General features: G+C 52.1%; 1 protein-coding gene across 2 annotated transcripts; it reads left to right on the top strand.

Annotated features, from left to right (window-relative positions):
- The first annotated feature begins 227 nt into the window (after positions 1-227).
- LOC119099287 (N-lysine methyltransferase KMT5A) lies at positions 228-17,078 on the top strand. 2 transcript variants are annotated; one of them, XM_037222412.1, is made up of 8 exons: positions 228-400; positions 7,742-7,834; positions 8,399-8,522; positions 9,198-9,340; positions 11,326-11,566; positions 12,258-12,438; positions 12,882-13,072; positions 15,383-17,078. In XM_037222412.1, exons 2-8 carry the CDS (start codon positions 7,774-7,776, stop codon positions 15,594-15,596), a joined length of 1,155 nt encoding a protein of 384 aa, XP_037078307.1. In that variant the 5' UTR covers positions 228-400; positions 7,742-7,773; the 3' UTR covers positions 15,597-17,078. The 2 variants fall into 2 exon arrangements, with proteins under 2 accessions (XP_037078307.1, XP_037078305.1); XM_037222410.1 differs by having other exon boundaries at positions 228-414.

Below are 17,078 nucleotides of genomic sequence, written 5' to 3'. Positions count from 1 at the left end.
GGTCGGGGCATAAGTTGAATCGTGTTAAAAACAAGACACATATTGTCGTGGAATTAACTGAAATATAGCCTGCTTTGCTTCCATGAACAGAAAATCAGGCACTTGTAAGTGTATTGAACATCATAGTGCAGCGAGGCAATGTTTTTGACCAACAAAATTCAAACGATATTTTGAGGCGATTGCGTCGCTGCTTGTAGCGCGCTTCCATATCCATGAATGTTCTTTTTTGCTGCCGTTGAATCTTGCGGAATCGTGCGCGCTGTATGCCTCGGTTCGGCGTGTGGGGGTTGGGCCGTTTCATCCAGCATTTCTGGGCAAGCATCTCGGTTGCGAAGCCAAATGGGGAGAGGGCGGTCCAACTGAGGACATCTTGTGCCGCTACGAAATCTTCCTTCCATTGGTTCGTATTCTTTGGTGCATGAGTATAGTTACAAAGGCTGCTCCTTTGTGTTGTGTTGGGTCGTCTTAACTAACCTATTCGTGTTTGAGGAAATGTGTTATCACTGCACTCTTATGTCTTATTTCATCTGCTGGTGATGCACCAGGGCCTGCTACTTAAAACACATTTTCATGGCATTGTGTAAAGATGGTTACTGGAGAGTCAAATTGCTGGGTGTTCAACTTGAAATGTCACTTCAATGTGCTGGAGAGGATGCCAGGAAAAGGCCAAGCATGTGCCTTGTGGCAAGTATCTCTGAAACATTGTGACATCTTGGCTGCCATATCACATGATTATTGTGATCAGGACAGGCTCTCATTCATTCAGCAACCATAGGGCATCTGCTTCCACCAACATCTATTCTCCATTCAGACGGCTCTTGTGCGCCTCATGACACAGCTCATACTGCATACTACATCATCATACTTATGAGCGATAATTATGGGCAAGCAGTGTCATTGCCGAACCATGTTACTTAGTATTCAAATAGCTAGCGGACCATGTTTGGTATGCTGGTTGAAATATTTGTGGGGTAAAAGAAGATGGCATTGAAAAGCTATGTTTGCATATCATACCTATCTCAAAATACTACCTAAAATAGAACATCTGCAGGTAAATTAAGACAAATTGCACCATGTACAAAGGAACACAGTTAACTTGGGGTGCAGACTGCCAAAAATATATTACATCATACTTTTCCACATGTGAGGTTATTGCTTCAGGGAGGTCTGAGTTTGATGCATATGATCACGTGGTTCAAAGCTTTTGTCAATAGACAAATCATTTAAAGAATTGGAGTTCATAGTACAGGAATTTGAAGTTCAGCATACTGATGTAACTGTGACTGGCCACCTGGCACAGTGGATAGCTTTTGTGTAAACTAGCTTGAGGGGTCCCTTATAATAACCCAGGGCTAGCTCAGGCTGCAAAAATGCATGTATGATGTAGCCACAGGAAATAATTCAATACATGCACTCTAAATTGAGTGGTCAGTGTTTGGCACCCAAATGCAAGCAGTTTCATGATATAGAAGCTAATGTTTGACTGAATTATCATGTTGAGAAGTCAAATTGGGGTGAAAATGCTAACAAATTTTGTACTGCAAAAGTAATCTTTGAAATGATAATTTGGCACATATGAGTTTACTTTAGCTCACTGATGATGCATAGACATGAAGATTAGACATCCCCCACAGTGGATCAGTATTTAACATATGAGGGGCCAGGCACACCTTAGATTGATCCACAGCTCCAGGGCTTGAAAGTATTGTGCAATTGAGTTGTGTTTTATCTGGGGTACGTTGCTTCCACACTGAAAAGGATCATTGTGAATGTGCTCCACATAACACAGCTCGTTGTTTTCTCTGCATTCTCCTGGATATTCAAGGTTATTCAAGTGATATTCCAGGCTATTATGCAACAAATCCTAAAGTGCCTGAGTAGTAGTAAGTTGTGCCTGAAACCACTTGCACACAGTTTTAATTCCTTGAATCATTGGCTCTCTGTCCCCAAAAAGTAGTGGTGACTGTGTGCCAAACTTCAGAGCAGCTCTTTGTATGGTATACATGCTCTGTAATTGCTGGTTCAATCTGGTGTTTGCTGAATATATTCAGCACAACCTGATTTTATTTTGTTTTGTTAGTCTGACCAGAGACACCTTCTTTGTTATGTAAGTTACCCATGTGACAGTAAAACTGAGCTAACTGGCATGCAAATGACTGGGTGTGAATGAGTGTCAGCAAGTGCAGAAATGTAAAAATATGTTTGTTAGGATGGGTTTTGCTCAGCAAACTTGAGGCATCCAATCCCTTAATATTGCTGTTCAGTCTAGTATGTGCCCATTGAGATGAAACCAAAATTGACTGGGATGAGGAGGCTTTGAGCTGGTTGATGTAAAATTAGTTTGTTTAACAATTGGTTTGAATATGCAATGAGTGTCATGTTCATTTGTGTTGAATGGATCTTGTCAATTGGAGTAAACCAAATCAAAAATGCCAATAGCAAAATAAATTTCCCTCTCCTGAGTCTTCCTGTGTGTTCAGTTGAGGAGGAACATCATATGTTGCCTTGATCATCAAAAGATATACTTGAATGTAGCATTCCATATTTATATGGGGTTTTGAACTGAAAATGCCTTGAAAACATTTCAATGCTGTACACAATCCTTCCCCTCTTAGGCTTAAGCTCCTGTAGTTTCTGAGCTACATGCTCGCAAAAATGGGAAAGGTATATTGGACATTTCAAAGTCACCTTGGCATTCATTCAAGGTATCCATTGAAAGGTGTTTCAGCATTTCAAAGTCACCTTGGCATTCATGACAATAACATCATTCAAGTCCTGCCATTTCATAAGCCACAGTGATCAAGGTAAAAAAAAAACTGCTGAAGCATTCATATCTGGCATATGTGAGTGAGATTTCCAGATATAGCTGCTGCCAACTGGTTCTCAACCAATGTTGTGCAAAATGTAGGTATAATGACACAATTAAAACATGAAGCATCTAGGAGCATGTTTACTAAACATTGAATTGTGCTTTGTAGGGCTGTCTCCTCCACTTAAAAAGTATACTGATAGTTAAAAGTGAGTTTGTTTCATTTCAAATGAATACTTGCTTCAATTTTTTAAGTGTGGAACATTCCCTTTAATATGGGCACTTCTGGCACATTAGTATGGCAGTTGGTGCCTAACCATGTATTCAATTGAACTAAAACATCATTATTTTGGGAACTAGGCTGTGTCACCCTGTGCAGGAATCAGAATAGAGGAACTGATTGCTTAATGGATTAATCTGTTAAATGAGGTTAAGCTTCCTTGTGTGGAGAAGAAACATGTTGTTTGTCAAGGCCAGTTGGACCCAGACCACAGAGGTCTGACATATGATATTGGGCACAATGTTTTCTTGTACCTGTCCCAGTGAGGCCAGTACATGTGTTTGGTGTAATCTTGTTAAATGGAATGTTCCATTTTTGAACATATAGTAAGCATAAAATGTGATAAAACAAACCCATTCATAACCTTTGGTGCACCTTCAAGCAGAAAAGACTACTCTAAACACCATAAATACTCTGTTTAGTAAATATGCTTCTGGATATTTCATCACTGGATTATATCATAGCACCTTGCACAACATTGTTCAACAGCCAGTTGACAGTCATTATGTCTGTAAACTGTGCTCACAAACACCAGATATGGAGTTGACCATCACATTTCTGGGAGCCTTGATAGCGGCATAGCTTATGAAATGACATGATTTGAATGACATTATTATGATGCCATGAATGCCAAGGTGACCTGGAAATACTGTCCCTGAAATACTTTCCCCATTTTCTAGCTCAGAAGCTAGAGGGGCGTAGGTCTTAAGAAGGGCAGGTTGTTCACTGAACCAGGTCTTTAAGGTGGCTATTCCAACTCAAAACCCCACATAAATGTGGAACACTCCCTTTAAGAGTATGCATTGGGATGGAACAGAGATATAAGAAGAGGGTTGGGGGGAGGGTTGAGCTGTTTGTGCACTTATATGGAAATGGAAAATCATGACCCCAAAGAGATTGCAATTTTGAACCTGGGGTGAGTAGAGTGCTTTTGCAATGCCTAAGAACTCATCTGAGTCTGTTCCTAATGTAGGTATATATCTTCAAAACTAACACATGACAAATGCGGATCCCATTTCCATGTTTTGCACCTGGCTGATGGTAAGTGTCATCTGATGAATGGGCTAATTATGCTGATGACCACCAAAACACATACTCCTTATAGATAGGACCATCACTGATAACCCTCACAGACATTACTGATGCTTTTTAACTGTAATTTTGTATCTGTGTTGCATAGAAGCATGCAGCAAACTATAAATCTCACATATCACCAACAAACTGGTCTCAGCACTCATTGTTTGGAAAAAGGTCAGGAGGGTCCTCCCCTGTGTCAAACAGCAGCAGGTCACCTCTTGGCCAGATGCAACCTGTATCAGCCCATGACATCCAGTGTTTATCAATTTTGTTTTCTGCTTCTATCACTTTCTTACCCATCTTTTGACCCCTTGCAAGTGGTAGGGAACTGGAGCTGGAACATCACTGGATCCCATGGTGACCCCCACAGCAGTGGTGACCTCTTCATCAGTTGTTAAGGAGATGCAAAATGATTTCTTTTTTCTTTCTCTGGCCTTACTTTTGTAACATGGGCATATGTATCTACCTTACATTCTGTGATGATGTGCCTGATGTCATCTGGTTCTCAGTCTGGGCAACCTTCTGATCCAGCATTCACTGATCCTATTCACTGTCAACTTATAATCTGAGGAACCCCCCCCCCCCCCCCCCCCCACAAAATCCTGAGGTCTCAGATACATTCTCAGCACAAACATCAGAAGAACAGGGTCTTTGTGTAATTGCTGATGCTTGAATGCGCTGCATGTGAACCAACCAGTGATGTACCAGTATCTACATGTAATGAAAAATACTGCATACTAGTGCAGGTGTCAAACCATATGCATGATACTGGGGTTGCCAATGTTATGCAATAGACTATGCATCACCAGGGATTGTGTTTAAAGGGAATATTTGGCATTTAAAGGCATTAAAACAAGTTTCAGATTTGATGAAATAAGCTTGCTTATGAGTATACTTTTAAGAGCAAAGGACTTCTCTAGGTAGCACAATCGCTCTGTTTAGTAGATATGCTCCTCAATATGTCATTTTTTATTGTATCTGGAAGTTTTTTCTTGGATGCCAGATTTGAACAAGTAGACTTCTATTTATTATTGACCTTGATCAGCACATGTCTAATATAATGACAGGATTTGAGTGATACTTTTATGATGTGGCATATTCCCAGGTGGCCTGGAAATAGTTTCCCTCAGGTAATCTTCACATCTTGGCAGGCATGTAACTCATGAGCTAGATTGGTTTGGGTCTTAAGAAGGGCAAGGCTGGGAACTTTGCTGAATGATCTTCAAGATGACTATTTCAATTCAAAGCCCCATACGAATGTGGACCATCTCTTTAACAAGAGCTAGTTGATGTCTTTTATGCCTGTTTGGATTGTCCTGCATGTGTCAAACTCTCTGCTAGTCATTACCTATCTTTTTTACTTCTGGTATCAAGAACACTAACCTCCCAGCACCATTTCACAAGGAACTGGCAGTGAAGTCCGATTTCCCTGAAATGCATTACTTTCTGGCCTGGGAAAGGATGCTGGGCTACTTCTCTCACCATCAACTATTAGGTACAGGTTTGAGCATCAGTTTGTTAATGTGGGTGCTACATGTGCTGTGCTGAAGCGAACAGTTGGCGTCCAGTTAGTTTTGTCTGTTTTTACTGCTGCGCAGCCAGCATCGCAGTTGTGACTGTATATCCCAGCACATAATCATACATACTTGTCCTCAATCATATCCAGCAAGTTGCTCGGCTGTATGGCATGCAATTGGATGGTCGGATGTGTGTTGTTTCCGTATTTGACGTCTCTTTTGCGTCTTTCTATGGATTGTCACATATTTTTAATGCAGCTTAATTTAGGCACTGTGGTCAAAAGCATACCGCCGTTTTTTGTGATGATGTGCCTCCGCTGGTCCCTAAAGTGGGGATTCCTCATTTATATGAGGTTTGGAACTTAAATAGCCAACTTAAAGAGCGTCTTCGTCACTGGGGCTTTACAACGCGCTCAGCTGATGAGGCTATATGGCGTCGCCTGCCTCACACCTTGGCAGGAAGGGCGGGTACCGCAGGGAATCGAACCCCTTACCTCTGGTTTCCAATATGCCCGGTTGTTAAAGCGGACACAACCACTGCGCTACTGGCACCATATCTAGAAGATTCCACCTCATCTTGAAGATCATTTGGCACAGTTCAGCCCTTCTCAACACCTAGAGCCTTCTGGTTTCTGAGCTACATGCCCTCGAATATGTCCAGAAATTTTGTGGAGACTATTTTAAGGCCATCTGAGCATCTTTGACGCTATAATGGAAAGTATGATGGCACAATCAAACAATGATGTATTGTGGAGCATATCACTAAACCAAGAAATTGCACCACAGAGCAACTTTTCCTCCAGCTAGTGAAGTATGTGAAGATCTAGGGTGATATTTTTTCATCACATCTGACGCATGCTCCACTGCCTTGAAATGTGGAACATTCCTTTAATGCCTTGTTTCATTCTGCCCACATGTTACCTGTTATGAAGACCAAATATTTTGAAACCATGTTATGTATATATATATATATATATATATATATATATATATATATATATATATATATATATATATATATTACATCTATGTTACATCAAACTTTGACAATTTGTACATTCTGAACTCTAGGTATTGTGGGCATGTGCCCATTGCCCATTGCATCCACAAACTCCTGGCATTGACCACACTGCAAACAATGCATAGTTAGCAGGGACAATTCCAGTGTTGTGATGCCATCTACAAGGGGTAAAACTGAAGAATTTGACACCTTGGGTGACAATTCTTTTTTATAAATTGATGTGCTCCTCTTATCTAGAATGTTATGTTTTTTTTTTTTACTCAAGATTGTTTATTTACACAAATATTTGTCATGCATTTTGCTTCCTAGGAAGTTGTTTCATGGTAAAACAGATTTGTGCTGAATGTGGAGATGATCAGGTTGGTTTCAGCTTTGATACCACATTTTAAGAAATGCAGTGTTATCCTAGTGTCCATTAGGACCAGAATGAAATCAAGTCAGACACTATACAGAATATCTGCTATCTGTGAATTTCTTCCCAAAATGGTATGATATTTCTTGATTAGAAGTAATTCCAGGGTAGTTATCAAACAGTTTTTGAAAGCCATGAAGCGGTTTGTATATTGTGGGCTTCAAATAGTGATACTGGGGTCAGATCCCAGTCCTGGACCTTGAGACACCATTTCAAATTTGTGTCATGGAATGGTCCAAGATAAAGGATCTGTTTAGAAGTTTTGCTGATCACTGTTTGGAATCTTGGACGTATGGTAGAAAAGTGTCAAATGATCTGTGGTCCAGGATTTTTTTTAAAAAATTTTTAAAGGTCCCCTAAGATCGGATAACCTTTTTGAACCGTCGGATGTTCCTTCATAATCTGGGATCGTATTGGGGATCTAGGCAAATATGTGAATCAAGAGAGGTGTCATAAATGTCCTTGCATCCTGAAATGTAGAGCATTATCAAACACAATATTCTGAGGCCATGTTGCAAACATTACAAGGACTGCATGCATCGGTGAAGAGATCACAAATCCAAGTTTATTGATGTGTTGGTGGTGCGATTAGTTTGCAGTGACTTGATGTGGTGTGTGTACTCAGGGTCCGCGGATAAGGCGAGGATCTCCGCCAAGATGCCGATCAATCTGGCTGGCGCCGAGGAGGGTGTCAAACAGCCTCCCATCCTGGGCTCGGGTGAGCAGTGTAGCGGTGTGGTGCGCCACTGGTGAGCAGAGCAAGGCTGACCTAACTGCAGCGGTCTTGCCTCACCGCACTGCTGAACACGTCAGGCTGGACTGGGGCAGTGGGAGGGCATTCATCCAAACCAGCCTGATGCTGAAGCACGTATCGGGCATGCTCTCGGCAGGTGAAGAAACGAGTAGTGTTTGTACTGAGAACAGGGTTTGGCGCAAAAGGACCATCACAGCTGGCTCGCCCTGAAACTCCAATTATTACCGTCCAAGCATGTTTTTCATGCAGACGTCATTGGTCCAAAGCGCACACACGTTTTCACATTCGTGATTAAAGCCATTGCACACACATGGCCACAACGTATGCAGTCGTAAGACGGTTGTTAGCAGCCAGAGAGCATAAGGGCTCGTTGGCTGACGCGAAGGCGACTCGTCCCGAGGCCTGTTCCGTCCCGTTCTCTCCGTTCCGTTCGTGCCGCTGCCACTGAGCGTCCGGTGCGCCTGGCGCGCGCGTCCGCCGTTGGCTGGGCCGCCTGAGTGACGTCCGGCACGCGCTCGTGTCGGGCAGGTCGGCGCAAAGGTCGGCCGCGCAAGCTGCTGCTGCCTCCCTGCTGCTCGGTCGTGCCGCCGGCCAAGGCCACGGAGCTCATCCACAGGACGAGGAAGGCCCGCACCCACAACGCCATCACCAAGTACGTGCTGACGCCGCCTGTATTAGTCAGGCCAGATGTGGTGCTCCTCCGGTTGATGACACCGTTGTTGGCCCAATCGGTCCAGTTTGTTATGTCCGTATCTCCGTGATCGCTGGGCGGTGTCCATCCTGTGACTGCTGTGGCTATTGGTGCTCAGTCTGTGCCTGCTGTGACCAGTGGTGCTCAGCTTTTGACTGCTGTGGCCATTGGTGCTCAGTCTGTGACTGCTGTGGCCATTGGTGTTCACCCTTTAACTGCTGTGACCATTGGGTGGGGTTCAGTCACTTAGCTCTGGCGATGTGTGGTGCTCAGAATGTGGGCTCTGTGGTTGATGGGTGGTGCTCAGTCTGCGGGCTCTGTGGTTGATGGGTGGTGCTCAGTCTGTGGCTTTGGTTTACTGGTGGCGCTCAGTCTGTGGCTCTCGCTGGAGGGTGGTGCTCAATCTGTGGATTCTGGCTGGTGGATGGTTCGCAGTCTGAGCTCTGTCTCTGATAGGTACTGCTCAGCTTATGAACTCTGTGTTTGTTTAGTGGTCCTTAGATGTGGAATCTGGTTTATGAGTGATGCTCAATCTGTGAGCTCTGGCCGATGGGCGGTGTCGATTCCGTGAGCGGCCGGCGGCCTGCTGACCTCGTGCGGCGTCCGGCCGGTTACGGCTGTGGTGCTCTGTTCCAGCTACTTTTCGCCGCGCCGTCCGGACGCCGGCGCCGTACTGGAGGCGGCCGAGTGTCCGCCGCTGGCCGGGCCGGCTTGCACGCCGCCCGATCAGGGCGCCCGCCGCCGCCGCTCCTGTCTGGCGCTCGCCGAGGACGGCTGCGGTACGTGTGCCTCACATGGCGGCAGCCGGGCAGGCCTGGGCGGCGTCTCCGTCGCTCCTGGGCGCCTGCCGAGAACGTGACTCACATGCAGAGGGACAGGATTATTTTGACTGCCGCTGCCGCGTGGCACATTTAGAGGCCTGGATTAGCATTTCAGCCAGCTGAAACTGCATTCTGGCACTCCATTTTTACGGGCTTTTTCTTGGGCAAGGCTGATATAAACTGGCAGATAATCAGAAGGCTGTGATATCGCTCTTTCTGGTCATTTCTGCAGCATGAGTCATAGTTTTTTCTTACCATTCCACCATCTGCAAAACACTTCAGTTCATATGTGATTATTTATTTACTTACCGACTGCACATTTCCTGCCAGACACTTCAGTCCTTTTGGACTTACTATCCATCAAGTAGCTGAGCACGGCGGGCGATATGCCCTCCCACTCTCTCTGCAGCATTGCCTCCAGCTCCGAGGTCCTCTTGCAGGGGTTCATCTAGCTGAAGTGCGCCCTCGGGATGTTCCGCATATTCTCGAAAGGGTTCAGGCGGAGGGAGTTGCCCAGTCACGTCCTGTTGTCCCAGAGCCACGGGAGGGTCGCTTGGGTTCAGGCAGAGGGAGTTGCCCAGTCACGTCCTGTTGTCCCCGAGCCACGGGAGGGTCGCTTGGCACCGCGCTGGGGCTCTCTGTGCCGCGTGCCGTGTGTCCGGTTCAAATCCCAGAAATACCAAGGTGATTAATCGGGTTGTTACGCGTTCAAGGCTGAAAGCCGAACGTCACCCAGCCCTTCTAAAGACTTCATAACACCTCACGACGGGTGGAGAATTAACCGGCCGAAACGTTGCGTACATACTAATGCATCAGACGGGGACGATGACCGGAATAACCGTTCCACCTGGGGACATCCCCTCGGGGGGTAGACCCGAGACCTTAGCGGTGGTTGGCTGGTGGGATGGCTTCAATCGCCTGGACCAATGATGGCCTCGTCCTTCCTGACCCCGACTCGTGCATACCCCCCTGTGTTACGATGTATGTGTGCATGCATGTATGATGTTTGCTGCGATATTCTGGCAAAGCTCCCTTTGTGAGGAAGACAGAAGCGGCTAGATTCAGCGGTATGCTTACGCTGATGTGGCACGTACTACCACTTCTAGCTTTTGGGCGTGACCCGCAAATATGGGTAATCGGACATCCCGTTGCACATGTCTCAGAACGCATAACAATTAGGCTAACGTGCGTGCCATTTTTGTTCTACACGTCGCACGGGTGCACACGTCTAAGGTCAAGAGTGCCATGGTTTCGTGTCAAAGCATGATTTGTTTGAACAGCGCAATACACCTTTGCCATCATCCTGGCGCGCAATCCCGCTGCGGACATACTTCCCTGTTATCCTCAGTTTTGCTTCATCCTGTGTCCTCGCGACACCCCGCTTGTCCGGGGCAGGCTGCGTGCGTCAACCGCGAGTGCGCCGAGAGCCTCGTGGGAAGGGGAACCCGGCCGGGCACCCAGCGCGCATGCGCGGGATAAAGCTCGGCAGTTGGACTCCCAGGCGCATGCAAGTCTGCCCCGCTGTTAACCATTTTCCTACATCACATAGCCCTGAAATGATGACTTCTGGTCGAAAAGGCTGTAATCTAAAAACGTAGCCCCTCTGCGGGGGAAGCACATTTCAGTACGTGTGAGTGGCGTGAGGTGTTGCGTCTCACCTTCATCGAGCCCATCCGGTGTCATTCCTGACGAAGCTTCCCTGTCTGTGGACCTCTGGCATCAGACCCTGTTTGGTCCGTGACCTCGCCTCCCTCTGTCCGTCAGATGAGCCGCTGCACACCAGACCCTGTGTGGTCCGTGACCTTTCCTCCCCTGCCCGTCAGATGAGCCGCTGCACGCCAGACCCTGTTTGGGCCGTGACTTCGCCTCCCTTTGTCCGTCAGATGAGCCGCTGCACACCAGACCCTGTTCGGTCCGTGACCTCGCCTCCCTCTGTCCGTCAGATGAGCCGCTGGGCACGAGCTCGTCTGGGCCGCCGGAGGAGGCCGTGCTGGAGGCGGCGGCTGCCGGCGCACCGCGCACTCCCGTCAGCCCGCACAAGATCCAGTCGCTGGACTGCCAGCCGCTGCCAATGCGGCTGGAGTCGCGGCCGCGCCGACCGCCCCTCTCGCCGGCGCTCATCCTCAACAAGCCCAAGCAGGCGCGCAAGGCTGCCTCTGCCAAGGCCGGCCGCAGCAAGCGGCCGTGAGTACAACTGGGGTGGGCGGTGGCGCTGGTCACAGCCGGGAGCGGCAAACACTGGCGCCGGTGGGCGGGAGAGCTCGAGACTTGTCCGACCTCGCCCTGGCGCTCCGGTTAGAAATGAGGCGTGTTTCTGCTTGGCTGTTCATTCGTGCACTTATTTCGTTGACGTGTGACATCGACGTGATGTAGAGCTCTTGAAAGCACGCGTTGCTATGCCGACCGTTTCCACACTGATGGCTCTCGAATGTCGGTGTGGCTTCACCTGGGGACCTTTGCTATGCTTTTCATTTGGTAAGATTTGGTGAAGATTAAAGATACATAAGATGTGGCAAGCGAGTAGGAACGCTGAACATGGTGCTCCGGTGTTTCCGTCGAGTTCGTCGGAAGATGGTGTCGCCCCGGATACCGTCCCACGCCGTAACAGGGTCTCGGGTCACTGACGAACGGCGGCCTGGACCCCTGCCGGATGAGGAGCCTGTGCCAACCCTGTCATTGGGGCTGTACGACGCACTCAGCGGCTGAGGATATACGGCGTCGCCTGCCTGTCACCCTGCCAGGAAGGACGGGGACCGTGAGGAATCAAACCCCGTACCTCTGGTTTCCCAGACGCACAGTGTTTAACGCAGACGCGTTAAGTACTGCACTATCGGCACCCTTCCGTGCCGGCCCTGACGACGCCTTGTGTTCTCAGCAGCGGCGGCGGTCCGGCCGGCGGCGCCGCACTGCCGGCCGCCGCCGCCGACGGCAATCACAAGCTGACCGACTACTTCCCGATCCGGCGGAGCAACCGGCGCACCAAGCGGGCCCTGGAGGAGGAGCGCTCCTGCCAGATTCGCAGGCGGCTCGCCAACGACTGCGACGAGGGATTGGAGGTGGGACGCTGGCCGGCCGCCGCCGCCCTAGGCGCGGCCAGGCCCGTCTCTTTGGGTCCTTTGAATATAATTGTGATGCTTCCCAGCCGTCCAACGGACCAACGGTGACTGGTTGCGGGCAACGTGTTTATCATAAGGAGTGTGCCAGCTGCTGTCAGCCGACAGCTGCCTGTAATCGTTCTTGTTTTGCCTGACATCATTTCTGCCGGGTTGCTGATTAACCTCACTGACTACGCGCGCCGAGGCCCTGATCTTCCAGACCTAGGGGTCTGTCGTCCCCTCCCCCCCATATGTTGCCACCTGCGTCTGTACCCAGGGACGCCGCCCGTCCGGCTCTGCTCTGTTTTGACGTCACCCACCTGTTGTAAGCCGCCGTCCCTTCGCGCTCGCCTGCCCCCGTCTGACCTGACCTGACCCGACCTGTCTCCTCTCGTCCCCGTCAGGTGGCGCTGTTCCCGGGCAAGGGGCGCGGCGTGGTGACCACGCGACCCTTCGCTCGCGGCGAGTTCGTGGTGGAGTACGCTGGCACGCTGGTGGACCTGGAGGAGGCCCGCCGCCGCGAACGCGTCTATGCCCAGGATCAGAACACAGGCTGCTACATGTACTACTTCAACTGCAAGGACCACAACTGGTGGTGAGTGGCGCGCCGGTGCCGGAGAGTCTGCTCAGGTTGGAAGCAGCATGGTGCAGCCTCGAAGGGGGGGGGGGGGCTGTCATTGCTGGAGTTGAACGTCCTGTCAGCCGCCGATGGTCGGTCGTCGTGCCCCTTTGTGTTTTAAGCGGGGAGAGGCTGCAGGTCCCGGTCGAAAGACCGCGAGTTGCGACTGGGGAAACCCCTGTCCTGCCCCGTTTGATGTCAAAAGACCGCGAGTTGCTCTGGAGCAAAGCCCTGACCTGTCCCGTTCGATACCGGAAGACTGCGAGCTGCCACTAAGGAAACCCGCTCACGTCAGATGTGGTGCGAAGATAACCTATGTTACGTGCGTGATGTCCGCTGTGTCTGGTATGAACGAGAATAACTTTGTGGGGATGCGTCATTGTGGGGTGGACTCGAACGGGGTCACAGTCATGGCGATCGTGTCCGGCCAGAGCGACATGGCGGCTGACAACTCAGAGGGATGCCGGTCTTCGAACCGTTCTTGATACTGGAGGATGCTATGAACTGGCAGGATATGGTGGCTTGTCCAGAGTGATTGAAGCTTATGCATATGCAGACAGGTCTGATGTGGAGGTGTTTGATAACATAGATGGCAGCATTTAGTCATAGATGAGTGTTTTGTAGAACTTTTTGCTCTATAGGGACGCTCCGTGGTTGAGCCGGTGAGTTAGGCCTTCTTCATGTGCTCAGTGTAGTGTCACCGGTGCCCGCATAAAACGTAGCTGAATTTGGCTAAATGAGCGCTCGGAAATGTCAACAAAAGTTGCATTCAGGAGAAAATAACAGGCGGTTTGTGATGCTGCAGTGCTATGCGGGCTGGGCGTCGGACCTTCGTCGACCGAGTGTTCTAATGTGGGGCAGCCGCTCCGCGCCTCAGCTGTGGTCCTGGGCCTGTCGTCACCGCAGCCAAGGGTTCTAATCTGAGGCAGCGCGCCGCGCGCCCAGCTGTGGTCCTGGGCCTGTCGTCACCGCGGCCAAGGGTTCTGATCTGGGGCAGCCGCTCCGCGCCTCAGCTGTGGTCCTGGGCCTGTCGTCACCGCAGCCAAGGGTTCTAATCTGAGGCAGCCGCTCCGCGCCCCAGCTGTGGTCCTGGGCCTGTGGTCACCGCGGCCGAGGGTTCTGATCTGAGGCAGCCGCTCCGCGCCCCAGCTGTGGTCCTGGGCCTGTCGTCACCGCGGCCAAGGGTTCTGATCTGAGGCAGCCGCTCCGCGCCCCAGCTGTGGTCCTGGGCCTGTCGTCACCGCGGCCAAGGGTTCTATCTGAGGCAGCCGCTCCGCGCCCCAGCTGTGGTCCTGGGCCTGTCGTCACCGCGGCCAAGGGTTCTGATCTGAGGCAGCCGCTCCGCGCCCCAGCTGTGGTCCTGGGCCTGTCGTCACCGCGGCCAAGGGTTCTGATCTGAGGCAGCCGCTCCGCGCCCAGCTGTGGTCCTGGGCCTGTCGTCACCGGGCCAAGGGTTCTGATCTGAGGCAGCCGCTCCGCGCCCCAGCTGTGGTCCTGGGCCTGTCGTCACCGCGGCCAAGGGTTCTGATCTGAGGCAGCCGCTCGCGCCCCAGCTGTGGTCCTGGGCCTGTCGTCACCGCGGCCAAGGGTTCTAGTGTGGGGCAGCCGCTCCGCGCCCCAGCTGTGGTCCTGGGCCTGTGGTCACCGTGGCCAAGGGTTCTGATCTGAGGCAGCCGCTCCGCGCCCCAGCTGTGGTCCTGGGCCTGTCGTCACCGCGGCCAAGGGTTCTGATCTGAGGCAGCCGCTCCGCTCCCCAGCTGTGGTCCTGGGCCTGTCGTCACCGCGTCTCCTCGAGGGACTTGACGATGAAGGTCGTCAGCTTGTGCTAAGTCTGGCATTCCTGTGGGTCAATCACTATGTCGCTCGAACCGTACACAATCGCTATCCTGAACCTGTTCAAGTCCGCGCTAATGTGACGCCACCTGACCGCCTTATGCTGTTTGCATTCCACTGCGATATTGTGGGCTGTCTATGGGTGTGTCGTATAGTGGCTGGCCGTCTGTGGGCGTGTCGTGTGGTGACCGGCCGTCTGTGGACGTCGTGTGGTGACTGGCCGTCTGTGGACGTGTCGTGTTGCGGTCGGCCGTCGTCTGTTGGCGTGTCGTGTGGTGCCCTACCGTCTGTGGACGTGTCGCGTGGTGGCCTACCGTCTGTGGACGTGTCGTGCGGTGGCCGGCCGTCCGTTTGGCGTGCCGTGTAGTGTCCGGCCGTCTGCCTGCGTCGGCGTCCCCCCCCCCCCTTGGCTCGGATGGTCGTCAGCTCTGACGGCAGGCCGCCTCTCGGTAGCATCGACGGCACGCCGGAGACGGCCCGGCTCGGCCGCCTGGTGAACCACAGCCGGCACGCCAACAACTGCGTGACGCGCTCGATCGAGGTGGACGGCCGGCCGCGGCTCGTGCTGCTCGCCAGGAACGACATCGCCAAGGGCGAGGAGATACTCTACGACTACGGAGACCGCAGCAAGGAGAGCCTCGAGCACCACCCCTGGCTGGCTTCGTAGTTTGCCGGCGCTCGCACCGGCCACCCATCACTGCCAAGCACTGGCGGCGCGGCTCGCCCTAGCCGCCCGGCGCTGCCTGCCCGTTTGTCCGTCTGTGCGTGTGAATGTGTATGCGCGCGTGCGTGCGTGTTAGCGCGTGGGTGTGCGGCGTCAGCTGTAGAGCGGCGCCGTGCCGTGACGGCCGGCACTTGCCATTGTGTACACTCCGGTGACGGCTGCTGCGATCGGACTGATCAGGCAGATGAATGTGTGCGGTCGAGCGGCTGCAGCGGCGGCCTCTCCGTTGACTTCACTCAGCGCCGGCAGGCGGCGCTGGCGACTTGGCCCGCGTTCTATGCGGCCGCCTCGGTGCCGCCGCTGTATCCAGCCGCGCTCAGGAGGCCGATGCGGAGTGCGGCCGAGCGCCCCGGGACCGCGCTACTGGTGCCCTCAGCGGCAGTGTCGCCGGCCTCTGATCGGCCGCCGCTCCGCCCGGGACGCGACCGGGGCCAGAGCCGTGCCCCACTCAGGATTCTGTGTAGTGACGTTGGTGCCGCGCTACCCGGACGCTGCGGCCGCAACCGGCCGACGCCCGCTCTGCCCGAGGAGGAGACCGCGGCGCCCGACCGACCGACCGGCCGGCCTGGCGCCGCCCGAGCTTGTGACGCCCGAGCCGGCGAACTGGCGCTGTGTTATGCCCGAAGACGGCATGTTAAACGCGGCGGTAACTGGGGCCTGGTCCCAGCCAACGTCTGGCATTACCGTAGTGCTGTGGTTTACTGCGTTGCGAGAGACTGACGGTGGAGCAGGCGCTCTCGCCAATTCCGATCAGTTCCAGGTGACGCCTATGTGCGCGACGATCCACTATGCGAACGCTGGCGTTTGCCGCACAGCTCAAGTATTACCTACCATGCCTCCTTGTTCTTGGTCTTGTTATTACCTGTCGACGCCTCGCATTTTTGTGTGGTATTAGGTCCCGCGGACTTCGCGGCTTGAGCGCGCGCCACGTAGCGTGACATGTTTTACTGGCAGGTGGGCGATGTTTCGTTTCTGGCGCGAAGACGGTTGCGCGGCTTTGGACTGTTTTCGTATTGTTTTCCCTTCAGCTTTCCCTCGTCATCTTTTGTCTGCACTTGTTTTCGCGTGCGTTTGCTGCGTGTACAGTTTGGTGGTTCTGTCTTAAGCGATAAGTTTGCGCGGCCGCCTTGCGTGGCGGCGGCGCCCTGTTCCTGCCGGCGCTGCTCCGCCGGTGCCTGTACCACTGCCGGCGGGGCGGCACCTGTATCCGTGTACGGCGGGCGGGACCGAGGATGTGCCGCCGATGCCCGGAGGTCGATCCCGGGTCTGAGCGCCGTTGGGGCCGACCCCGCTGTGACCCTGCTGACCCGCGGGCGCAGCGACGCTCGGGCCGCTGCGCACACCCAGGCGGCACCCACCGCTGTCGCCCGAACCATGTAAAGTATTTCCATTCGTAGAAGTTCAAATACATTTTAGCCAGCTGTT

This window comes from Pollicipes pollicipes, unplaced genomic scaffold (assembly GCF_011947565.3).
Source record: "Pollicipes pollicipes isolate AB1234 unplaced genomic scaffold, Ppol_2.1 Scaffold_4740;HRSCAF=5597_pilon_pilon_pilon, whole genome shotgun sequence".
Taxonomy (NCBI): Eukaryota; Metazoa; Arthropoda; class Thecostraca; order Pollicipedomorpha; family Pollicipedidae; genus Pollicipes; species Pollicipes pollicipes.
Note: the sequence above shows the minus strand (reverse complement) of the source record. Positions and strands in the feature narration are given on the sequence as shown.

Coding starts and splice junctions, on each gene's coding strand:
- LOC119099287 (XM_037222410.1), top strand. CDS start 264: ATGCCTCGGTTCGGCGTGTGGGGGTTGGGCCGTTTCATCCAGCATTTC. Junction 415..7,741: donor CCATTGGTTCGTATTCTTTG/GTGCATGAGTAT, acceptor GTGTGTACTCAG/GGTCCGCGGATAAGGCGAGG. Junction 8,523..9,197: donor ACCCACAACGCCATCACCAA/GTACGTGCTGAC, acceptor GCTCTGTTCCAG/CTACTTTTCGCCGCGCCGTC.